The sequence below is a fragment of the Eumetopias jubatus genome, unplaced genomic scaffold (genome assembly GCF_037043125.1).
Source record: "Eumetopias jubatus isolate StellerSeaLion01/CBP00866 unplaced genomic scaffold, mEumJub1_p1.0 scaffold_9, whole genome shotgun sequence".
Lineage (NCBI taxonomy): Eukaryota > Metazoa > Chordata > Mammalia > Carnivora > Otariidae > Eumetopias > Eumetopias jubatus.
The window spans coordinates 94,963,138-94,989,393 of NW_028274815.1; the positions used below are offsets into that span (position 1 = coordinate 94,963,138).

Sequence of the window (26,256 nt, forward strand, 5' to 3'; positions counted from 1 at the left end):
CCTCATCTGCAGCTCATGGGCATGCTGAGGTGTACATTCTGTTGGTAGGACAGTGCTTGCATGGGTTCTTATTAAAATATTCCAGAGAGAACAGACTTAATTTTTCTTCTTCTGATTCCCTTTTACTGTAATGAAACTTAAAACATAACCTGGTTTTTACCCTTACTTCCTTCTGTATATTATTCATCTAATACACATGTTGGTGTATATTGCAAGGTGAAAACCTACTTGATTTTTTCCCTCAAAGAGCCATTTACTTGCCTCTGCACAGTTTATAGATTGATCAATCCTGCCTGGTGTTTGATGTCTGGCTGACAAAAGTTATGGGTTCTTCAGGCAACAGATAATGTTGAGTTCATTTGGGCACCTGGGTGGCTCAGTCATTAAGTGTCTGCCTTCGGCTCAGGTCATGATCCCAGGGTCCTGGGATCAAGCCCCGCATCGGGCTCCCTGCTTGGCGGGAAGCCTGCTTCTCCCTCTCCAACTCCCTCTGCTTGTGTTCCAGCTCTCGCTCTCTCTCTCTCTCTCTCTCTCTGTTAAATAAATAAATAAAATCTTTAAAAAAAAATGTTGCATTCACTTGATTCAGTACTGAAATCACTTTTCTTATATTTTCATTTGCATCAGTTTTCTTATATTTTCCAGCATATTTTAACTTTTTCTAACTAAGTGTACATATAAATAGTCATAAGTATTTTTAATCTCCAAGACAAATAAATGTGCAAACACCTGGCACATTGAAAATTTTTTCTTTGACCTGTGCATACTTGTCTCCAGCTTCTGCTCTTCTTTCTTCATCCTATTTTTAAAAGATTTTATTTACTTAAAGAGAGAGAGCACAAGCAAGGGTAAGAGCAGAGGGAGAGGGAGAAGCAGACTCCCTGCTGAGCAGGGAGCCCGATGTTGGCTCGATCCCAGGACCCTGGGATCATGACCTGAACCGAAGGCAGATGCTTAACGGACTGAGCCACCCAGGTGCCCCTTCCTTCTTCATCCTTGTTGTCTTCGGAGAATTTCAACATACCGGTATCTCTAGGGTTTCATTTCATCTCCTTTTAAGCCGTCTCAGAGGGATCTTATACACACATTATCTTCAGCTGCTACTTGTGTTCTGTTACCATCCAAATCCTGCTTCTGCCCTCCAGGCCCCTATATATAATTGCCTAGAACATCTCCTCGAAGAAGTCTGTTGACACCTCCAATTCCAGGATGTCCAGAACCAAACTTGACATGCTTCAGTTCTGGGATTCCTTCTGGATTTGATATCTTAGATAGAAGTATTGCCATCTGCTGAGCCACTGGGGAGTCATTCTTGAGTCCTCCATTCACCACAACTACTCTGACCACCGTCTTGACAGTTTTACCTCCTAGATACCACCATTATATGCTTCTCTTTATCTTGCTGACCTTTGTCCAGGCCACTTCGTTCCTCTGATGTGCTACCATTGCCTCTTCATTGATATCTCTGCCTCTCTTCTCAGCCATCTTAAATTCCACTCCAGCTGGAACCTGTTCAGTGACTGCACAGTGCTCCACTTGTAATACTCAAAACAGTTCTACAAGTAAAAAGCATGCATAATTCTTCTACTGAGTATTTATTTGAGCACATGCTGTGTGCCAGCCGTGCTCTTGGTTCTGGGGACGCTTCAGAGAAAAGACAGAGGTGTTCTTGTTCTTGTGGGGCTTACACTCTGGGGGAGGGAATACTGCCTTCAAATGAGTGAACGTGAAGATCACTTCAGCTAGGGGTGAGGGCTAGGAAGATGACAGAACAGGTGGTAGAGAAAGCATCAGAGCAGTGGTGAGGTGGCACCCAGAAAGAAAGAAGGTGCAGAAGGGCCTCTGTGGGGAGGTGGTGCTTGCAGTGAGAGGGATGGTGAGGTGGCGCCATCGGCACAAGGCTGTGGGTGGAAAAGCATCTGGGCAGAGCAAGGAATCGGTGTCATTTAAAGTCACCTGCGTCTGACATTAGGAGAAGGAAGGGAAAAATGAAGGGGGGGAAATCGGAAGGGGAGATGAACCATGAGAGACTATGGACTCTGAGAAACAAACTGAGGGTTCTAGAGGGGAGGGAGGTGGGGGGATGGGTTAGCCTGGTGATGGGTATTAAAGAAGGCACGTACTGCTTGGAGTACTGGATGTTATGCACAAACAATGAATCATGGATCACTACATCAAAACTAATTACTGTATGGTGACTAACATAATAAAATAAAATTAAAAATAAATAAATAAATAAATCTTTAAAAAAAATAAAGTCACCTGTGTCTGATGGAAATTTACCTGTCGTGCCTTTTCTCAGTAGATGTTCTTACATGTTCATTGTTGTCAAATGAGAACAAATGAAATAATACAGGTATATGTCACTGACCCTGGGGAAAGTTAAGACAAGAAAATGAAAACAAAACCTCAGGCTGGCTCAAATGGAGGAGGCAGTTGATTAGCTGCCTGGAAATATACCAGGGGATCTGGATATACATTTTTTACCTTCATCTTTCAAAATGTTAGAATATTAGCCTAGATTAACCTAGAATGAGGATTTTTCATGGTAAAATAGTGATGTGTTATCAATATCAAGAAATATATTTTGATAAGTTTTTGGATTTCTACATTTCTTAAAAAGGTGGTTGCAGATAAAATACAAAGAATCTTATGACCCAAGAGTATACTTGCCAAAACTTATTTTAAAGTGGTAAAAAAGGAAAAAGGTCATTTGGGTTTTTTTTTTTTTAAAGCTGCTTTTATTAGCCAAATACTCTTGTATATCATACATTCATTCCTTATTGTATCTTCCAATGTGTGGGGGTGAAGAAGGCGGAATTCTGAACTGCAATCCTAAACTTATTTTTAGCTATTAATTTCAAGAAATTCTTGGCAGCAATTTCATTTTGTTATTCCACCGTATGTTCATGGTCTTACCCTCCTTGTTGTTCATCTTTCTTCCTGACTCTGGTCCTTGTCCAGAGACTAATAATGATGATAATGGAAAGGGGAAGTGGAAGATGAAAAAGCAGAAACCTGGGGAATCTGGCATTTGAGAAATTATTCTTTTAATATAAACTTAAGCAATGACTATGATTTAATTAAGATAAAATGATCATTTTAGGGTTTTTTTCCCTCTTCTCAGGGGAGGAAGGTTGCTTGGGGCAAGTAAAAGACACTGTCCCATGGGCTACAGGATCAGGTGCACTATTTACGTTATTGGAAATAGATTTTCTTTTCTGATACACACACACACACACACACACACAGTACTATCATGAAATGTGTAGTTTATTTTCTCTTTATATCTTAACAATTTTTAAATTTGTTTTATAGAAAATACTGCAATTTCTACCTGAACGAATTTTCTTTCGATGGCATTACCAGAGTATAGGTAAGAACAATTTAAAGATTTCTAAAGTGATACAGATTTTTTCCAGTTGAATTTTCAGTAATATTTTATATAATTAGCACCATCAAGATTAGGTTATAGCAAGGAATGGTAACAAGGGTATTCTGGTTAAAAGTAAGACAAGTCCAACCTGCACTTTGGAGGAAAATAGAATATCTATCCCTACGTCATAAGTGCTCCTTAAAAAAGATGGTTCATTGACCAGCAGCATCAGCCTCACCTGAGAGCTTGTTAGAAAATGTAAAATGTCAGGCCCCAGCCAGACCTACCAAATCACAGTCTGCATTTCTAACAAGAGCTCCAGGGGATTCCTGTGCACAAAATTGAGAAACATTTGATCCAGAGTATTTTTAAGTAACTTTTCATTTTTTTCTTAGAAAAATATCTTGTTCTTCAAGACTTTATCATTGATGCAGAGATACTCTGGTTGAATGCTTTAGGGTGTGGCAGCAGGAGGGAACTTGAAATATAGCCAAGTTACCACTGCTGTGCTTTCTGTGCAGCTCTTGACATCGAGCAGTGTTTCCTCTCAATTTAATATTCATGGCACAACTGGTGTAATTTGTGCTATTGACTGTGAATCCTACTTTCTTTTTAAAGAGTGTCTGGTTTGGTCTTTCTGCCTTTGAAGACTGACAGTTCCCCCTTTTTTCCTCCTTGACAGATGATCATATTTGAGGAGAACATAACCTCATAATGGCATCTTTACTCTCTGATCATTCATTCAAATATCTATTGAGGGAGAAACAAAAGTTCTGGGGTAGAAATGAAGAATATCTCACCATGCTTGTATTATATAAGCTGATTGCCAGGGTGAGGGATAGGTGAGAAAAAAAAATAATTACAGTATAATTGTTGCTACGAAAAGTGTAATGGTAGCAAAGAAAGTCGAACAATTCTATTCAGAGGACTTGAGGAAGGCTTCAAGAGAGGTAATCACTACCTGAGCCTTGAAATACAAGTGTGGAAAGGGTTTCCTAGATGAGAGATCAATCTGTGAAAGACATGGGACCTGAAAGAACATGGCACTTTCGGTGGATATTTCAAAATTCAGAATCCCAAATTTAATTTAGTACTATTTATGTGAAAAAATATAACTGATACTTATATAAACTGAACTGTTTAGTGAAATATATATAATAAATACATCTCCCGAACTGAATGATTAAATCATTACTTGAAGGTAGAAGCCTTGGTCTTTAAATCTTTCAAATACACAAAGAAGATTTTCCTTTAAATTATAGTGTTATTGATAGCATTTCTGTTCATTGATACTTCAACATTGTGTATTTAAAGTAAAAATTTAAAAATCAAATGGTAAGTATAATCTGAAGAGGAATTGTAGGGATTTGTAACGCTCCATGGTGTAGCAGGAATGGATGAAAATGAGAAATAACTGCATGCAGAATTTTTTATTTGTGCTAGGTATAATCCATCCATTCTGTTTTGTCATATGTATGAAAAGGATACTCATTTTCTACAGAGAGTACTTTAAAATGTCTGAAGATTAATAGGCCCCCCTCATCCTGAATAAACTTACTAGAACTGGGTGTAGAAATTCATTTACTATTTGTGTTGTGAAACTTTATGCATCTCGGAGGTGGTGTATGGTATTACCTTAATTCTGGCTACTATTACCACATGGACTGGTTAAGATTGCAGGTACAAGTAGCTTTTTACCCAGTTTAATAGTGTCTGACCAAGAATAGTGACTCTTGGATTGGGATTGCAGAGTACTAGTCCCCTGAGCCAGCATAAGAGCAGGTGCTGTTTATCTAGTTTAGTGTGTAGAATAAGCTAGTTTATCTCGTGTATAGAATAAACTGGCTGTAAAACACGGCCAGTGTGAGTCATGTTTCAGAATGTTGAAGTATGAGCATTTGCATATAAAATCATCCTTATTTTGATGCTTATATGCTTAATACTTGAATTAAACAGGCTCTTTTCAGATAAATGTATTTTTGCATGATTTATCAAACTGGGTAGAAGTTGGTGATTAGGCAGGTCCACATACCTTTTATGATGATCTTCAGGCTAAATGTACTTTGGAATCAAAATTTTTCAGATTTTAGAATGGCAATGTGGTGTATTGATGTTCAGCAAACATTAACACAATGTTGATATCTATATGTAACACCCCAGGGGACTGGACAGTACCTTGTAACCAAGAGAATTCTTATTTCTGCAGCCTAAGATATGAAGTAGCCTCAGGTTAGTCGGGTGTTGCCACCACATGAGTTCAGATTCAGGTCAGGTCCTGTCCACTGTAAATTCCACACAAAAAGCTTTAATTTTCATTGATTCTTAGATTTTGAAATTTCCAGTAGGGGATTGTGGATTAGCCATTCTACACATTTTCTTGACCTCACTCTCTTCCATTCTTCCCAGTTTATTTGGATTTGTTAAAACGGCCACCATATGTCACTCAAGGTCTTGACCAAATTAGTTATAAAAACTAAGAAACTATAAGGAAACACCAGATTTTAAAGGGAAAGGAATGTGCCTTAAATATTTCCATAGCGTCAGCATCTTCTTGACTTCTGTGAAACCTGTTGAGGCTAGGGCAGGAAGCTTTTCACTAGTCAGTTCCAGACATTCTAGGTATCTAATATTCCTTATTTTAGATCTTTTATATTCTAGATATCTAATATTTCTTACCTAATATGAAGAACACTACTGTATAAACTTCTTAATTAAATGTTACTGTGGCCGATAGTGGCCAAGATACTCTGGAATGCTGGTTTAGAACCTTGAAGCTGGGTTTATATACCACTGATTCGGTATACTTCCTGCCCCACACTACAAATAATGTCCCTAAGTATAGAAACCTAAAATAAGAGCAATTCCTATATTCTGCAAGTCTTAAAAGTTCTCAGACCTACTGGATAGCTAGGTTTTATACAGAGAAAGAAGTCAATTTGAAACATCAGCTGCCACAATGTTTGAAGTGAGTTTCTTATCCTGCCATCTTGTTTTGTCAGTAGCAAAGAGAGAGGTTCTGTTTCTCTCTAAACTGTTTTTAGAGGGAGAAAATAGTCTGTAAGTTTTTCTATGCTTAAGGATTTATATAAGCCATTGAATGAGGAAGCCTGTTTGGACTCTAAGTGTTGTAATGTGAAATGAACAGTGTTCATTATTCCAGGCATCTGGAGATACTGCTTCAAGTGAGGTTTAGAGAGTAAGAAGATTAGGGAAGTGGCTGACAGAACACTCACCAACTGTGATGTCTGCCAACCTGCTACTCAACGGTTTGTAAATTCCGTGACTAATTACGAATGAGAAGATTTTCCTAAAGCCAATTTTAGGCCAATACATCATGGTGGACAAGGGTGGGCACTTGAAGCCTTACCTCTGTAATAATGAGAGCTGACAGGATGTGAGGAGATGATAAAAATGGCACATCAGTAAACCAAGGGTATTTGGTGCAGGGGCAGGCTGTGGCCCCCTTTCATGTGCCCATGCATCATCAGTATAGAATTCAAGTTATATGTGTTTGCTTTGGAAGGTTTACTGCTCATGAGCCTCAAGGAAGCAGATTTCTTGTCCCATTCAGTGTACAGTGCTATGCCTGTTTGCAATAAATGTTTGCTGTGGGTGGAAGGATTTATTTTGTACTAGAGATGTTTTATATCAAAAATCTTCAAAATAAATAGCCCTTGGGTTTAAAGGATTGGGCTCAAAGGGAAAATTCACACAGTACCTTATATGTTTTTTTTTAATTTAATTTAATTTAATTATGTTATGTTTGTCACCATACAATACATCATTAGTTTTTGATGTAATGTTCCATGATTCATTGTTTTTGTATAACACCCAGTGCTCCATGCAATATGTGCCCTCCTTAATACCCATCACCAGGCTAACCCATTCCCCCCTAAGTTTGTTTCTCAGAGTCCATCATCTCTCATGGTTCATCTCTCCCTCCGATTCCCCCCCTTCATTTTTCCCTTCCTTCTCCTAGTGCCCTCCATGCTGTTCCTTATGTTCCACAAATAAGTGAAACCATATGATAATTGACTTTCTCTGCTGGACTTATTCACTTAGCATAATCTCCTCCAGTCCCATCCATGTTGATGTAAAATTAGGTATTCATCCTTTTGATGGCTGAGTAATATTCCAAAACCCAAAAACCAAATAATCGAGTCAAAAATTAGGCAGAAGACATGAACAGACATGAACAGACACTTCTTCAAAGAAGACATACAAATGGCTAACAGACATATGAAAAAATGTTCATCATCATTAGCCATCAGGAAAATCCAAATCAAAACCACATTGAGATACCACCTTACACCAGTTAGAATGGCAAAAATTGACAGGGCAAGAAACAATGAATGTTGGAGAGGTTGTGGAGAAAGGGGAACCCTCTTATACTGTTGGTGGGAATGCAAGTTGGTACAGCCACTTTGGAAAACAGTGTGGAGGTTTCTCAAAAATTTAAAAATAGAGCTACCCTCTGACCCGGCAATTGCACTCCTGGGTATTTACCCCAAAGACACAGATGTAGTGAAAAGAAGGGCCATATGCACCCCAATGTTCATAGCAGCAATGTCCGCAATAGCCAAACTGTGGAAAGAACAGTTCAATGGCCCTTCAACAGACCAGTGGATAAAGAAGATGTGGTTCATATGTGTTTTTTATAGGAGTCATTATTAATCTTTGCTCAACCAGGTTCTTCTTATACAGAATATAAAAACCAATGCATAATTAAACTGCAGATTTGTTTATGACTTTTTAAGAGTATCCTTTGCTTTATGCCTTGGGCTACCCAGTGGCCTGACAGTGCTTGGGCTGTGAACACAACCTCTGAGCAGCCTTATTTCTCAAAGTTTCTACAGCTCACTGGGCTCTAACTACTGCTTGGGACCCTGAGCCCGACAGCCCTCCCTGGGTTCCTCGTAGTCAGGACACACCACAGCCCCCTCTTCCTGAGGGAACAGGGTCTCCTGTGCACTTTACACTAGGGCTCCCTCAGAGATGCATTGCAGCCAGGCTGAACTGCCTTCATGTCACCAGGTGATGGCTGAGCCTGATGCCCCTTGGACCCACTTGGTGTCTTCCCAGGGTCCTCTCTGGGGTGCTTTTGTCATCGTTGCCTGCATTTCTTGCCCTCCTTCCCAGTTTGTACTCGACCCTCTGGAAATCCTCTCACTGGGTTAAGCGACAGCCCTAGAGCCTCACCCTCTTGGTTTCACCTCCTCGGCTCTCTGAAACCTGGCTTTTCTCAAATCAGGCTTCTTTGTCTCCCTCAGGCCTGTGGGAGTGAGATCATGGTCTTTCTTCTCCAAGGTCATTTCCAGACCTCATCCACCACCCCCTCTGTGGAAACCTCTCCCTTGACTAGGCCTTGTCTGTCCCTGTTGCTGCCATATCTTCTGATCTGCCTACTTGCCTTTTTTTTAATGGCTTAGCTGTCTCCGAGTCCTTTCCCTTCTTATCAAGTTACCCATCAGCTCCTTGACCCCTCACCCTCCATGGTTTCCTGGTTTTCTTCTGCACTCTTGTCATCATACAGACCTGTATCTGAGCACAACCTCTGTCCTCCTGATCTTTCACTTAGTCACTTCCAGACCACCTGCTCTGTTTTTTCCTTTTCAAAAAAACAGCTCTTTTGGGGGAGTATAATTGACATACAATAAACAATATGTATAGATAATGTTAATTTTGAGAAGTTTTGACATAGGTGTATACCTGTGAAATCATTATAACAATCGAGATAATGAACATAGCCATCATTCCCAATGGTTTTCTCATGCTCTTTTCCCACCCTCCTGCCCAGTCCTCCAGGTCACCACTGATCTGCTTTTTGTCATTATAGATTAATTTGATTTTCTAGAATCTTATAGAAATAGAATCATGCAGTATATACTCTTCTTTGTTTGGCTTCTTTCACTCAATATAATTATTTTGATATTCTGTGTTGGTGCATATATTAATGGTTCATTTCTCAGTAGTATAGTATTCCATTGTATAGATATACCATGGTTTGTTTATCCACTCACTTGTTGATGGGCATTTGGGCTGCTTCTAGTATTTGGATATAAACAAAGCTACTGTAAACATTTGTGTACAAGTCTCTAAGTCCACATGTGCTTTCCTGTCTCTTGAGAATGGAATGGCTGAATCGTATAAAGTTATATGTTTGACTGCCAGAGTGCTTCCCATAATGGTTGACATTCTCACCAGCAGTATGACAGTTGTAGTTACTTTACATTCTCATTGACACTTAATATGATCAGTCTTTTTATTTTAGTCGTAGTGGTATCTTATTGTGGTTTTAATTTGCATTTCTCTAATGACTAGTGATCTGGAGCATCTTTCATGTGCGATTTGCCATCTGTATATCTTTGGCAGTCTGTATGTTTGAATCGATTGACCTTTTTTTTAATTTTTTTATTGTTATGTTAATCACCATACATTACATCATTAGTTTTTGATGTAGTGTTCCATGATTCATTGTTTCTGCATAACACCCAGTGCTCCACGCAGAATGTGCCCTCTTTAATACCCACCACCAGGCTAACCCATCCCCCCACACCCCTCCCCTCTAGAACCCTCAGTTTGTTTTTCAGAGTCCATCGTCTCTCATGGTTCGTCTCCCCCTCCGACTTACTCCCCTTCATTCTTCCCCTCCTGCTATCTTCTTCTTTTTTTTTCTTAACATATATTGCATTATTTGTTTCAGAAGTACAGATCTGTGATTCAACAATCTTGTACAATTCACAGCACTCACCATAGCACATACCCTCCCCAATGTCTATCACCCAGCCACCCCATCCCTCCCACCCCCCACCACTCCAGCAACACTCAGTTTGTTTTCTCAGATTAAGAATTCCTCCTATCAGTGAGGTCATATGATACAAGTCTTTCTCTGATTGACTTATTTCACTCAGCATTATACCCTCCAGTTCCATCCACGTCGTTGCAAATGGCAAGATCTCATTCCTTTTGATGGCTGCATAATATTCCATCGTGTATATATACCTCATCTTCTTTATCCATTCATCTGTTGATGGACATCTTGGCTCTTTCCACAGTTTGGCTATTGTGGACATTGCTGCTATAAACATTGGGGTGCACATACCCCTTCGGATCCCTACATTTGTATCTTTGGGGTAAATACCCAGTAGTGCAATTGCTGGATTGTATGGTAGCTCTATTTCCAACAGTTTGAGGAACCTCCATACTGTTTTCCAGAGGGGTTGCACCAGCTTGCATTCCCACCAACAGTGTAGGAGCGTTCCCCTTTCTCCGCATCCCCGCCAACATCTGTCGTTTCCTGACTTGTTAATTTTAGCCATTCTGACTGGTGTGAGGTGGTATCTCATTGAGGTTTTGATTTGGATTTCCCTGATGCCAAGCGATGTTGAGCACTTTTTCATGTGTCTGTTGGCCATTTGCATGTCTTCTTTGGAAAAATGTCTGTTCATGTTTTCTGCCCATTTCTTGATTGGATTATTTATTCTTTGGGTGTTGAGTTTGATAAGTTCCTTATACATTTTGGATACTAGCCCTTTATCTGATCTGTCATTTGCAAATATTTTCTCCCATTCTGTCGGTTGTCTTTTGGTTTTGTGGACTGTTTCTTTTGCTGTGCAAAAGCTTTTTATCTTGATGAAATCCCAAATAGTTCATTTTTGCCCTTGCTTCCCTTGCCTTTGGCGATGTTTCTAGGAAGAAGTTGCTGCGGCCAAGGTCGAAGAGGTTGCTACCTGTGTTCTCCTTTAGGATTTTGATGGACTCCTGTCTCACGTTTAGATCTTTCAACCATTTGGAGTCTATTTTTGTGTGTGGTGTAAGGAAATGGTCCAGTTTCATCCTTCTGCATGTGGCTGTCCAATTTTCCCAACACCATTTGTTGAAGAGACTGTCTTCTCCATTGGACATTCTTTCCTGCTTTGTCAAAGATGAGTTGACCATAGAGTTGAGGGTCCATTTCTGGGCTCTCTGTTCTGTTCCATTGATCTATGTGTCTGTTTTTGTGCCAGTACCATACTGTCTTGATGATGACAGCTTTGTAATAGAGCTGGAAGTCCGGAATTGTGATGCCGCCAGCTTTGCTTTTCTTTTTCAACATTCCTCTGGCTATTCGGGGTCTTTTCTGGTTCCATACAAATTTTAGGATGATTTGTTCCATTTCTTTGAAAAAAGTGGATGGTATTTTGATGGGGATTGCATTGAATGTGTAGATTGCTCTAGGTAGCATTGACATCTTCACAATGTTTGTTCTTCCAATCCATGAGCATGGAACGTTTTTCCATTTCTTTGTGTCTTCTTCAATTTCTTTCATGAGTATTTTCTAGTTTTCTGAGGACAGATCCTTTGCCTCTTTGGTTAGATTTATTCCTAGGTATCTAATGGTTTTGGGTGCAATTGTAAATGGGATCGACTCCTTGATTTGTCTCTCTTCGGTCTTGTTGTTGGTGTATAGGAATGCCACTAATTTCTGTGCATTGATTTTATATCCTGCTACTTTACTGAATTCCTGTATGAGTTCTAGCAGTTTTGGGGTGGAGTCTTTTGGGTTTTCCACATAAAGTATCCTATCATCTGCAAAGAGTGGGAGTTTGACTTCCTCTTTGCCGATTTGGATGCCTTTGATTTCTTTTTGTTGTCTGATTGCTGTGGCTAGGACTTCTAATACTATGTTGAATAGCAGTGGTGATAGTGGACATCCCCGCCACGTTCCTGACCTTAGGGGAAAAGCTCTCAGCTTTTCCCCATTGAGAATGATATTCACTGTAAGTTTTTCATCGATGGCTTTTATGATATTGAGGTATGTACCCTCCATCCCTATACTCTGAAGAGTTTTGATCAAGAAAGGATGCTGTACTTTGTCAAATGCTTTTTCTGCATCTATTGAGAGGATCATATGATTCTTGTTCTTTCTTTTGTTAATATATTGTATCACGTTGATTGATTTGTGGATGTTGAACCAGCCTTGCAGCCCAGGGATAAATCCCACTTGGTCATGGTGAATAATCCTTTTAATGTACTGTTGGATCCTATTGGCATCCATGTTCATCAAGGATATTGGTCTGTAATTCTCCTTTTTGATGGGGTCTTTGTCTGGTTTTGGGATCAGGTGGGCTGATGGTGGGCTGTAATGGTGGGCTCATAAAATGAGTTTGGAAGTTTTCCTTCCATTTTTATTTTTTGGAACAGTTTCAGGAGAATAGGTATTAATTCTTCTTGAAATGTTTGGTAGAATTCCCCGGGGAAGCCATCTGGCCCTGGGCTTTTGTCTGTTGGGACATTTTTGATGACTGCTTCAGTTTCCTTTGTGGTTATAGGTCTGTTCAGGTTTTCTATTTCTTCCTGGTTCAATTTTGGTAGTTGATACATCTCTAGGAATGCACCCATTTCTTCCAGATTATCTAATTTGCTGGCATAGAGTTGCTCATAATATGTTCTTATAATTGTTTGTATTTCCTTGGTTTGGTTGTGATCTCTCCTCTTTCATTCATGATTTTGTTGATTTGGGTCCTTTCTCTTTTCTTTTTGATAAGTCTGGCCAGGGGTTTATTAATCTTGTTCATTCTTTCAAAGAACCAGCTCCTAGTTTCGTTGATCTGTTCTACTGTTCTTTTGGTTTCTATTTCATGGATTTCTGCTCTGATCTTTATGATTTCTCTTCTCCTGCTGGGTTTAGGCTTTATTTGCTGTTTTTTCTCCAGCTCCTTTAGGTGTAGGGTTAGGTTGTGTATTTGAGACCTTGCTTGTTTCTTCAGAAAGGCTTGTATTGCTATATACTTTCCTCTTAGGACTGCCTTTGCTGTATCCCAAAGATTTTGAACAGTTGTGTTTTCATTTTCATTGGTTTCCATGAATTTTTTTAATTCATCTTTAATTTCCTGGTTGACCCGTTCATTCTTCAGTAGGATGCTCTTTAGCCTCCACGTATTTGAGTTCTTTCTGACGTTCCTCTTGTGATTGAGTTCTAGTTTCAAAGCATTGTGGTCTGAAAATATGCAGGGAATAATCCCAATCTTTTGGTACCGGTTGAGACCTGATTTGTTACCTAGGATGTGTTCAATTCTGGAGACTGTTCCATGGGCACTAGAGAAGAATGTGTATTCTGTTGCTTTGGGATGGAATGTTCTGAATATATCTGGGAAGTCCATCTGGTCCAGTGTGTCATTTAAAGTCTTTATTTCCTTGTTGATCTTTTGCTTAGATGATCTGTCCATTTCAGTGAGAGGGGTGTTAAAGTCCCCCACTATTATTGTATTGTTGTCAATGTGTTTCTTTGCTTTTGTTATTAATTGCCTTATAAAATTGGGTGCTCCCATGTTAGGGGCATAGATATTTACAATTGTTAGATCTTCTTGTTGGATAGACCCTTTAAGTAGGATAGAGTGTCCTTCCTCATCTCTTATTACAGTCTTTGTTTTAAAATCTAATTTGTCTGATAGAAGGATTGCCACCCCAGCTTTCTTTTGGTGTCCATTAGCATGGTAAATGGTTTTCCACCCCCTCACTTTCAACGTGGGGGTGTCTGGGTCTGAAATGAGTCTCCTGCAGACAGCATATCGATGGGTCTTGTTTTTTAATCCAATCTGATAGGCTGTGTCTTTTGATTGGGACATTTAGCCCATTTACATTCAGGGTAACTATTGAAAGATAGGAATTTAGTGCCATTGTTTTGCCTGTAGGTGACTGTTACTGTGTATTGTCTGTGTTCCTTTCTGATCTATGCCGCTTTTAGGCTCTCTCTTTGCTTAGAGGACCCCTTTCAGTATTTCTTGGAGGGCTGGTTTCGTGTTTGCAAATTCCTTTAGTTTTTGTTTGTCCTGGAGGCTTTTTATCTCTCCTTCTATTTTCAATGACAGCCTAGCTGGATATAGTATTCTTGGCTGCATATTTTTCCCATTTAGTGCTCTGAAGATATCATGCCAATCCTTTCTGGCCTGCCAGGTCTCTGTGGATAGGTCTGTTGCCAATCTAATTTTTCTACTATTGTAGATTACATATCTCTTCTCCCGAGCTGCTGTCAGGATTTTCTCTTTGTGTCTGAGACTCGTAAGTTTTACTATTAGATGTCAGGGTGTTGACCTATTTTTATTGATTTTGAGAGGGGTTCTCTGTGCCTCCTGGATTTTGATGCCTGTTTCCTTCCTCACATTAGGGAAGTTCTCTGCTATTATTTGCTCCAGTATACCTTCTGCCCCTCTCTCTCTTTCTTCTTCTTCTGGGATCCCAATTATTCTAATGTTGTTTCTTCTTATCGTATCGCTTATCTCTCAAATTCTGCCCTCGTGATCCTGTAGTTCTTTATCTCTCTTTTCCTCAGCCTCTTTATTTTCCATTATTTGGTCTTCTATATCCCTGATTCTTTCTTCTGCCTCATTTATCCTAGCAGTTAGTGCCCCCATTTTTTTTTAATTTTTTATTGTTATGTTAATCACCATATATTACATCATTAGTTTTTGGTGCAGTGTTCCATGATTCATTGTTTGTTCATAACACCTAGTGCTCCATGCAGAACGTGCCCTCCTCAATACCCATCACCAGGCTAACCCATCCCCCTACCCCCCTCCCCTCTAGAACCCTCAGTTTGTTTTTCAGAGTCCATCATCTCTCATGGTTCATCTCCCCCTCTGACATACTCCCCTTTTCTTCCTCTCCTGTTATCTTCTTCTTTTTCTTTTTTCTTAAAATATGTTGCGTTATTTGTTTCAGAAGTACAGATCTGTGATTCAACAGTCTTGCACAATTCACAGCGCTCACCGTAGCACATACCCTCCCCAATGTCTATCACCCAGCCACCCCAACCCTCCCACCCCCAACCACTCCAGTAACACTCAGTTTGTTTCCTGAGATTAAGAATTCCTCATATCAGTGAGGTCATGTGATACATGTCTTTCTCTGATTGACTTATTTCACTCAGCATAACACCCTCCAGTTCCATCCACGTCGTTGCAAATAGTGCCCCCATTTTTGATTGCACCTCATTAATAGCCTTTTTGATTTCGACCTGGTTAGATTTTAGTTCTTTTATTTCTCCAGAAAGGGTGTCTCTAATAACTTCCACGCTTTTTTAAGCCCAGCTAGTATCTTTAAACGCATGATTCTGAACTCTAGGTCGACATCGTACTAATGTCCGTATTGAGTAGGTCCCTGGCAGACGGTACTACCTCTTGTTCTTTTTGCTGAGGTGATTTTTTTCATCTTGTTATTTTGTCTATAGGAGAGTAGATGAATGAGAGAACACAATGCTAGCAGGTTTACAACGTCCCCAGTAAATATACTCTATACAAATCAGAAAAGACCTGAAACCAGGAGAAAAGAAAAGGAAAGAAAGAAAAAAGAAAGAGAAAAGAAAAAAAGATTAAAAACAAACAAAAACAGAACAAAAAAAAAAACAGAATATGATCAAATATGATCAGACTAGTGTATAGATCAGTGCCACACAGTAGATTTTGGGCGTATTTTGGTCTGTTAAAAGAAAGTGCTTCCTAAAATTTTAAAGGGAGAAAGACATATATGTACAAAATAAGGGTTGTTATAATGAAGGGGTGGAAGATGACTGTAAAGATGAAAAGTATAAAAGATTTTATAAGAGGAATTTATAATATAAGTTGTTTGAAAAAAGAAAGAAGATTAAAAAAAGAAGAAAAAAAAAGGAGAGAATGTGATCAGGCAGGAGACTAGAACAAAGCCATACACTAGTGATTTAGGGTATATTTTGATCTATTAGAAGAACTGTATCTCAAAATTTTAAAGAGAGAACAACTTATATTTATGCCAAAATAAGGGTAACTACTATGAAGCGATAAAATATGACTCTAAAAATGAAAAATAATTTTTTTAAAAAAAGGGATTGATAAGGTGTTGGTTGGAAAACGGAAAAAGAAAAATTCAAAAAAAAAAGTTAAAAAAATTAACTTTGAAAAACTAATGAATCATGGTAAAGAAGCCATGAATTCTATGTGCAGTATTCCCCTACCGCTGGAGTTCTCCCGTTCTTCTTGATCGGTAAACTTGGTCTTGGCTTGCTGGCCGTTCATGCTGATCTTCTGGGGGAGGGACCTGTTGCCGTGGTTCCCAAATGTCTTTGCTGGAGGCAGAATTGCCCCACCCTTGTCGTTCCGGGCTAAGCAATCTGCTTGGGTTTGCTCTCAGGTGCTTTTGTTCCCTGGAAGCTCTCGGTACAGCTTTGGAGGACCAGAGTGAAAATGGTGGCCTCCCAATCTCCGCCCGGAGGAGCTGAGAACTCGGGGCCCCACTCTTCAGGGCGCCCCCCAGAGAAAAGCAGTGACTCCAGTGTCTCTGGTCTCTGTCCGCACTCTGTGCTCACCCGGCCTGTGACCCAGCGTTTCTATCTCTGGCACCCGACCCCGTGTGGAGTCTCCAAATCCAGCAGATCCCTGCGGTGCGCTCCCATGCTTCTCTTCCCCCGGGGAGGAAGGGGAGTCTCCCCGGCTCTGCCGTCTGTTGGGTCCCTGCTGGAGCAGCAGTGGCCCGACTGGGCCGCGGATCACGTTTTATGGCAACCCCGAGCTGAGAGCCCGCGCCTTGGCTCTGTCTCTGTAGCCGGCTACCCCACTCTGATACCTGAGAGCTCTGCCACACTCAGGCACCCCCGGTTTTTCTGTGACCCCGAGCGTCCTGAGACCACACTGTCCCGCGAGGGTTCCTCCCCCCACTTAGCCACTGGAGCGACGTCCCTCAGTGGAGCCGACTTCTTAAAAGTTCCGATTTTGCGCTCCGCGGCTCTAGCACTTGCCAGAAGCGGCCGACGGAGGCCCCCTCCCCCGCCATCTATGCTCCCCAATATCACCTCAGATTCACTTCTCCGCACGTCCTACCTTCCAGTAAGTGGTCGCTTTTCTGTTCAGAGAGTTGTTGCTATTCTTCTCTTCGATCTCCTGTTCGTAGGTGTTCAGAATGGTTTGATCCCTATTCAGCTGAATTCCTGAGACCAGACGAAACCCAGGTCTCCTACTCCTCCACCATCTTGCTCCACCTGATTGACCATTTTTTAATTGAGTTGTTTGTCTTTAGTATTGAATTTTGAATGTTCTTTATATATTTCAGATTTAAGTGCTTTATGAAATCCGTGACTTAGAAATATTTTCTGCCATCTCTGACTTGTCTTTTCATTCCCTTAATTGTGTCATTCAAAGAGTAAAAAGTTTTTAATTTTTATAAGGTCCAGTTTATAAAGTTTTCTATTATGGATTGTGTTTTTGGTGTCCTGTCTAAGGACTCTTTGTCTAACCCAAGATCACAAAGATCTTCTATGTGTACTTCTAGAAATTCTATGGTTCATGTTTCACATTTAGGTCCATGATTCCTTTTTTTTAAATTTTATTTTATTATGTTATGTTAGTCACCATACAATACATCATTAGTTTTTGATGTGGTGATCCACAATTCATTGTTTTCGTATAACACCCAGTGCTTCCTTTTGAGATTAATTTCAAATCCCTCCAGTGGAGTGCTGCTTCTGAGTGCTTATTGTAGATACTGTAGTGCCAGAAAGTTCTGTGTTCCTGCTCGACTGGCACCTTTCAGCACACCTTGCAACACCAGCACCCCAAGGTGTGTTTCTCCGTGTTCTTGTACCTTTCCTGGTGTGCTATACTGCCTTTGCTTTATTAATTGGTTTGAGGCATGATACAGAGAGTTTTTTAAAAAAAATACTAAAACCAAGTAAGAATCCCTTTTATAATGTTAAAGTTAGATTAGAACTATCTTTGTGAACTAGTGGCCATAAAAAGATTATCTACAAGATTGTTACTTTGTCAAGAGAAATTGTCAAGCATTGCAGTTCTCACAAATTGAAAATGAGATAAGCAAAGAAGATTTTGAAAATATTGTTGGATTTGTTCCATTAAAGCCAGGAAAGTAAGATTATAATGCATTTTGTGTTATAAACAAAATATTTAAGCTAATGATGAGTTTTAATATTTTTCAATTGTTCAATATCGAGATTTTGTTTTTTTCAATATTTTTTCAATGATTAAATGTTCTGGAAAAAAATTAACCATTAAAAATACATAAAAACATGTCTATAGTGGTACACATTTTTCCTTTTACCTTAGGCTCCAGTATGGCTCAGCTGAACACTGGTACTTATTTAAAACTTTAATAATGTTCATCATGGATTTTTTTGCATTAATTTTGATTTTTAGAAGCTATTGTATTAAAATATTATTTTTTTTGATTACTGAGTTTTTGGTCCTTAAATCTTGTGCAGACCCCTCACTCTTCTTGTCCTAGACCCAGCCCTTCTTAGAAGCAATAAGACTCACATTCAAGAATATTTATAAAATACAATAAAAGTTAGCCAATAGAAGTTAGAAGTTCCTAGAATCAGTCCAACCATTGAATCTAATTTATAGAATCTAGTCCAGCTAGATTTTATTTACTCATTTATTCGTTTTCTCCTCACATGAATCAATATAGTGGCAACCAGTAGGGTTGAAGAAGCACCTGAAAAAGATAGGGGTGGGTATAATCATAGTGTGGGTGGGGTATTTAAAAGTCCAAACAGGATGGGTTAGCCTGGTGATGGGTATTAAAGAGGGCACATTCTGCATGGAGCACTGGGTGTTATACACAAACAATGAATGATGGAACACTATATCAAAAACTAATGATGTGATGTATGGTGATTAATATAACATAATACTAAAAAAATAAAGAAATAAAAATAACAGTCCAAACAGGTGTGATATATAGAGAGAAACTTTTTGAAATTAAAATGAAAAGGATTTCATAATGGTAGAGTAGCAATATCTTTGTGAACTTAGGACCTTAACAAATACCTAAAGTAGCCAGGCAAAGCTCTGAGGTATTTATCACTGATTTTCATGTTGAAACACTATGCTTTGTGCCCCTAGTGCACAAATATTCTTTCTAACATTGTTCTTATTTAAAAAAGAATGCCTCAGTGGTCCCCTGGGTAGCTCAGTCAGTTAAGCATCCAACTCTTGATCTCAGCTCAGGTCTTGATCTCAGGGTTGTGAGTTTGAGCCCTGAGTTGGGCTCCATGCTGGGCATGGAGCCTCCTTAAAAAAAAAAAAAAAAGAAAGAAAAATTAAAAGAGTGTCTTAGAGAATAGCTGATGCCTTATCTTGTGGGGAAAATGTACTTTTCATAAACCAGACACTGTTCTAAGCATTTGTATATATGAACTCATTTAAACTTCATTAACAATCTGCTACGGTAGGCACTGTTAATATCCCATTTTACAGATGAGAAGACTCGGGCATGGTGAGATTAAGTAACTGACTCAGGTTATACAGTAAGTGCAGAACCTAGATTTGAACCTTAGCAGTCTGACTTCTGACTCTGGCTTGTAACTGCCAAGCTGTACTACTTTACACATACAGGAGTTTCTAAATACAAGATGGGATAGATCAAATATGTATGTATTCGTTTTCTATTGCTGCTCTAACAAATTATCAGGTTAATTTAAAAAAAAAAGTCAGACTGTTGGCAGATATGGATCAGACATTCTGTATGTCTCTTTGTAAAGGCTGTCCTTTCTATAAATATTTTTCTTCTCTCTGTGTAGAAATGAGTGTATATAGGCAACTGTCGGTAGACTAAACGTTAAAAGTAAAACTGTAGACCTATTCTAAGAAGAGAAAGGGCTGAGAAGCCCCAGTGGTCATACACAATGACCAGGAGAAAGTGTTTCCAAGAATGTGTTTCAAGATGATGGATTTGCCAGATGTCCAGGAGGAGAGCTGTGTGCAGACTTTATCTCAAATCTCTTAAGGAGTGGAGTGTCTGTTGACCCTGCCAACCACGTGAGGTCCTCATGGGCATACTGGAGCCAGTATTAAACTGAGGCACACCAGACTTTGTCCAAGAATGGATGAACATGGAGGCAAGGGACAAGGCCCCAGGTTAAGGAGAGGTATGGGATAAAACAGTCCCATGAGCACAGGCACTTGAATCGTAGCTGTGAGAGAGCTTAGTCCAGTAAGTGGTGGCTCTAGACCAAAAATTACTGGAGATGGTTTGGTAACAGGAGAAGTAGAGGGAGGAGGGCACTTTAACTTCCCTTACTCTTTCACAAACCATTGGTGATTTAGTGCTGTAACGTAGTCATAACAATGGTGAGTTTCCACTAAGCCCCAGTATTATAAATGGCACAGCAATTACAAAATTGTATGCATTTAACTAACATGCATATATCTATCCACATGAAGATGACCTATAGAAATTTGTTGAGACTAGCTCTATTTCTTGGTGGAACATCTCTTTGAAATACAGTGGTGGGGAAAATATGTTTTGATGTCCAAGTTTTAATTACTGCATAAAACTTCATCAGGAGATCTAAATAGTTTTCTTCCCAGAAAAATATGGAAGGAAAGGTTCTCTTGCCTAACTTCCAGTATATTTTCATTTTTAAAGATTACTTCCTTCTTTAAGGTTAAGATCCCATTTGGAGCCTACATCTGATATTTAGGTAGGGCTGCCAAGCCATCTCCATACTAAGACATGACCACATTTATAGAATGATGGGTAACATGTTTCCATCCTCATAAGAGAGGCTTTCTAATTGAAGAGGGCTGCAGCATCAAAGTTTTTGCAGTTGACTGGTGTAGTTCTGAGTAAACTTTGATTCCTCCTTGACAGCGACCAAAGATTCTGCTAGAGGACTGAACCCATAAATGTGATTGTTGCTACAAGGAAAGAAACATGCTGTTTTGAATATTTGCAAAATGTTCTTGTAAAATGTTCTGTGAGCAGTTTTATTTTTAACTTTAGAAATTAGAAAAAATCATTTATTTTATGCATGATGAGATATTTACCCATAATCCACTGTGGGCATATATCTTACTTTAATATCAATCATTTTGACTCTTTTAAGAGTTTTGAAAAGGTTCATACTTAAAGTACTTTCATCTTAAAGATATATCTCTGTCTCCTATGACATTGCTTTGTTTCTGAAGGTAAGTTTTATTTTTTAAAAATTATATTTTTTGTTATAAGTACATATTTTCTTTCTAAAACTGATCTTTTAAAATATATCTTAATCCATTTTGAGTTTTTTTTCTGTGTATGGTATAAATTTACATACTCTATTTCTAACTTAGTGTTTTAAACTTTCAGGCTCAACTTTAAAGAAGCTTCTACACACTGGAAATTCTATTAAGGTATTTATTTTAGATGAATGTGCAATGGCATTTTGTATCATTCTTAAATTTATTAGTACCACAAAGTGACAAAATTAGGCCATTTTTGGGGGAAAAAGATGTTTAAAAACCACTCAACTTTATTTTAAATTGAAAATTATATGGCAAATATTGCTAGAGTTTTTGTTCTTACATCATAATTTACTGTGATATACATTTTAAATATTATTCAGAGAACAGGGCTTGGGATTCAGAGTTTGGAATTTGGAATTCTAATTTTGATTCTGCTGTGTACAGTCAGGGAACCATTGGCAAGGCGCTAAATGCTCCACTTTTATCATCAGGAAAGGGAGGAAGCTAATTCCTCTCCAAGCTTCAGAGTTAATGTGCTGGATTCTGTTCACCCCAGTAATCTTGTTAAAATTATAGTTGTCTCTGAATTATTTTTGCTGGTTTTGAGAACTATTGTGGGGGAAAGAGCAGCAGAGCCTTACTTTTAAATATTTACCTATTTGTTTGCAGCAGATTGATCTTGTACTTTAGGTTAACTTTGGCTTATTTTGAAACGAACATACCTTTTATAATGATATATACCATTTGATACTAGATAAAATGACCCTAAAACATAAATGGCAAAAGAAGCCAGCCTCGAATATGTATCTTATGGGAGGTTATTCACTTGTAGCTAATCAGGTTATGTGTGTACCTTTGATAAGTTCATATATTTTTTGTTTTGTACCAGTTTAAACACTTACAGCCACTTAAATTTGTTGTTAACTATCTCTTACATGTTGAAAAAGGGAGATGAGCTATTCCTAGCTTCACCGTAGATTCCATATTTTATCCCTCCTATTTTATTTTATTCATTTTATTTATTTTTTATTTTATTTTATTATCTTATATTAGTCACCATACAGTACATCATTAGTTTTTGATGTGGTGATCCATGATTCATTGTTTTCATATAACACCCAGTGCTCCATGCAGTACATGCCCTCCTTAATACGCATCACCGGGCTAACACCCCCCCCAACCCTGTTTGTTTCTCAGAGTCCATAGTCTCTCATGGTTCATCTCTCCCTCCGATTTCCCCCCTTCATTTTTCCCTTCCTTCTCCTAATGTCCTCCATGCTATTCCTTATGTTCCACAAATAAGTGAAACCATATAATTGACTTTCTCTGCTTGACTTATTCACTTAGCATAATCTCCTCCAGTCCCATCCATGTTGATGTAAAAGTTGAGTATTCATCCTTTCTGATGGCTGAGTAATATTCCATTGTATATATGGACCACATCTTCTTTATTCATTCACCTGTTGAAGAGCATCTCAGCTCTTTCCACAGTTTGGCTATTGTGGACATTGCTGCTATGAACATTGGGGTGTGTATGGCCCTTCTTTTCACTACATCTGTGTCTTTGGGGTAAATACCCAGGAGTGCAATTGCTGGGTCATAGGGTAGCTCTATTTTTAAATTTTTGAGGAACCTCCACACTGTTTTCCAAAGTGGCTGTACCAATTTGCATTCCCACCAACACTGTAAGAGGGTTCCCCTTTCTCCACAACCTCTCCAACATTTGTTGTTTCTTGCCCTGTCCATTTTTGCCATTCTAACTCGTGTGAGGTGGTATTTCAATGTGCTTTTGATTTGAATTTTCCTGATGGCTAATGATGATGAACATTTTTTCATGTGTCTGTTAGCCATTTGTATGTCTTCTTTAGAGAAGTGTCTTTTCATGTCTTCTGCCCATTTTTTGACTTACTTGTTTTTTGGGTGTTGAGTTTGAGAAGTTCTTTATAGATCTTGTATACCAGCCCTTTATCTGTAGTGTCATTTGCAAATATTTTCTCCCATTCTGTGGGTTGCCTCTTTGTTTTGTTGACTGTTTCCTTTGCTGTGCAGAAGGTTTTTATCTGGATCAAGTCCCAAAAGTTCATTTTTGGTTTTGTTTCACTAGCTTTTGGAGATGTATCTTGAAAGAAGTTGCTGTGGCCAATGTCAAAGAGGTTACTGCCTATGTTCTTCTCTAGGATTTTGATGGATTCCTGTCTCACACTGAGGTCTTTCATCCATTTTGAGTTTATCTTTGTGTATGGTGTTAGAGAATGGTCGAGTTTCATTCTTCTGTATATAGCTGTGCAATTTTCCAAGCACCATTAATTGAAGAGACTGTCTTTTTTTCCATTGCATATTTTTTCCTGCTTTGTCAAAGATTATTTGACCATAGAGTTGAGGGTCCATATCTGGGCTCTCTATTCTGTTCCATTGGTCTATATGTCTGTTTTTGTGCCAGTACCATGCTATCTTGGTGATCACTGCTTTGTAATATAACTTGAAATTGGGCAACGTGATGCCCCCAGCTTTGTTTTTTTTCTTTTTCAACATTCTTGGCGATTCAGGGTCTTTTCTGATTCCATACAAATTTTAGGATTGTTTGTTCCAGCACTTTGAAAAATGTCATTGGAATTTTGATCAGAATGGCATTGAAGGTCTAGATTGCTCTGGGTAGCACAGACATTTTAACAGTGTTTATTCTTCCAATCCATGAGCATGGAATGTTTTTCCATCTTTTTGTGTCTTCTTCAATTTCTTTCATGAGTGTTCTGTAGTTCCTAGAGTATAAATCCTTTACCTCTTTGGTTAGGTTTATTCCGAGGTATCTTACGGTTTTTGGTGCTATTGTAAATGGAATCGTTTCTCTGATTTCTCTTTCTACAGTTGCATTGTTAGTGTATAAGAAAGCAACTGATTTCTGTGCATTGCTTTTGTATCCTGCCACATTACTGAATTGCTGTATGAGTTCTAGTAATTTGGAGGTGGAGTCTTTCGGGTTTTCCACATAAAGTATCATGTCATCTGCGAAAAGAGAGAGTTTGACGTCTTCTTTGCCAATTTGAATACCTTTTATTTCTTTTTGTTGTCTGATTGCTGTTGCTAGGACTTATAGTACTATGTTGAACAATAGTGGTGAGAGTGGGCATCCTTGACGTGTTCCTGATCTTAAGGGAAAGGCTCTCAGCTTTTCCCCATTGAATATGATACTTGCTGTGGGTTTTTCATAGATGGATTTTATGGACTTGAGGAATGTTCCCTCTATCCCTATACTCTGAAGAGCTTTAATCAGGAAAGTATGCTATATTTTGTCAGATGCTTTTTCTGCATCAACTGAGAGGACCATATGGTTCTTCTCTCTCCTCTTGTTAATGTGTTCTATCACATTGATTGATTTGTGAATGTTGAACCACCCTTGCATCCCGGGGATAAATCCCACTTGGTCGTGGTGGATGATCCTTTTAATGTATTGTTGGATCCTATTAGCTAGGATTTTGTTGACGATTTTGGAATCCATATTCATCAGGGATATCGGTCTGAAATTCTCCTTTTTGATGGGGTCTTTGCCTGGTTTGGGGATTAAGGTAATGCTGGCCTCATAGAACGAGTCTGAAAGCTTTCCTTCTGTTTCTGTTTTTTGAAATAGCTTCAGGAGAATAGGTATTATTTCTTCTTTGGTTGTTTGGTAGAATTCCCCGGGGAATCTATCAGGCCCTGGACTCTTGTTTTTTGGGAGGTTTTTGATTGCTGCTTCCATCTCGTTACTGGTTATTGGCCTATTCAGGTTGTCAATTTCTTCCTGTTTCAGTCTTGGCAGCTTATAGGTTTCCAGGAAGGCCTCCATTTCATCCAGATTGCTCAGTTTATTGGCATATAGTTGTTGATAATAATTTCTAATAATTGTTTCCATTTCCTTGGTGTTAGTCGTGATCTATCCCCTTTCATTCATAATTTTATTAATTTGGGTCCTTTCTCTTTTCTCTTGGATAAGTCTGGCCTGTGGTTTATCGATCTTATTAATTCTTTCAAAAAACCAGCTTCTAGTTTCGTTGATCTGATCTACTGTGTTTCTGGTTTCTAATTCGTTGATCTCTGCTCTAATCTTAATTATTTTTCTTCTAATGCATGGCTTAGGCATCGTTTGTTGCTTTTTCTCTAGTTCTTTAAGGTGTAGAGTTAGTTGGTGAATTCGGGATTTTTCTGTTTTTTTGAGTGAGGTTTGGATGGCTATATATTTCCCCCTTAGGACCGCCTTTGCAGTATCCCATAGGTTTTGGACCGATGTATTTTCGTTCTTATTGGTTTCCGTGAATTGTTTAAGTTCTTTTTTGATTTCCTGGTTGACTCAAACATTCTTGAGCAGAGTGGTCTTTAGCTTCTAAGTGTTTGAATTTCTTCCAAATTTTTTCTTGTGATTGAGTTCCAGTTTTAAAGCATTATTGTCTGGGAATATGCAGGGAATAATCTCAGTCTTTTGGTATCGGTTGAGACCTGATTTGTGACCCAGTATGTGGTCTGTTCTGGAGAAAGTTCCATGTGCACTCGAGAAGAATGAGTTTTCTGTTGTTTTAGGGTGGAATGTTCTGTATATATCTATGAGGTCCATCTGGTCCAGTGTATCATTCAAAGCTCTTGTTTCTTTGTTGATTTTCTGCTTAGATGATCTGTCTGTTCCTGAGAGTGAAGTATTGAGGTCTCCTACAATTAATGTATTGTTATTAATATGACTCTTTATTTTGGTTAACAGTTGGTTTATGTAGATGGCTGCTCCCATGTTGGGACCGTAGATATTTACAATCGTTAGATCTTCTTGTTGGATAGACCCTTTAAGAATGATATAGTGTCCTTCTGTTCTCTAACTACAGTCTTTAGTTTAAAATCTAATTTGTCTGATATAAGAATTGCTACCCATCTTTCTTTTGAGGTCCG

At 38.8% G+C, this 26,256-nt stretch overlaps 1 protein-coding gene across 4 annotated transcripts in view; it reads left to right on the top strand.

Moving 5' to 3' along the window:
- Nucleotides 1-26,256, top strand: part of RALGAPA2 (Ral GTPase activating protein catalytic subunit alpha 2) — a 341,643-nt gene that overhangs the window by 56,171 nt on the left and 259,216 nt on the right. For all 4 annotated transcript variants that reach the window (XM_028123771.1, XM_028123769.1, XM_028123770.1 and 1 more), the window contains exons 4-5: nt 3,319-3,376; nt 21,473-21,516. In XM_028123771.1, the coding sequence (XP_027979572.1) occupies nt 3,319-3,376; nt 21,473-21,516 (102 nt within the window). The remainder of the gene's footprint in view (nt 1-3,318; nt 3,377-21,472; nt 21,517-26,256) is intronic.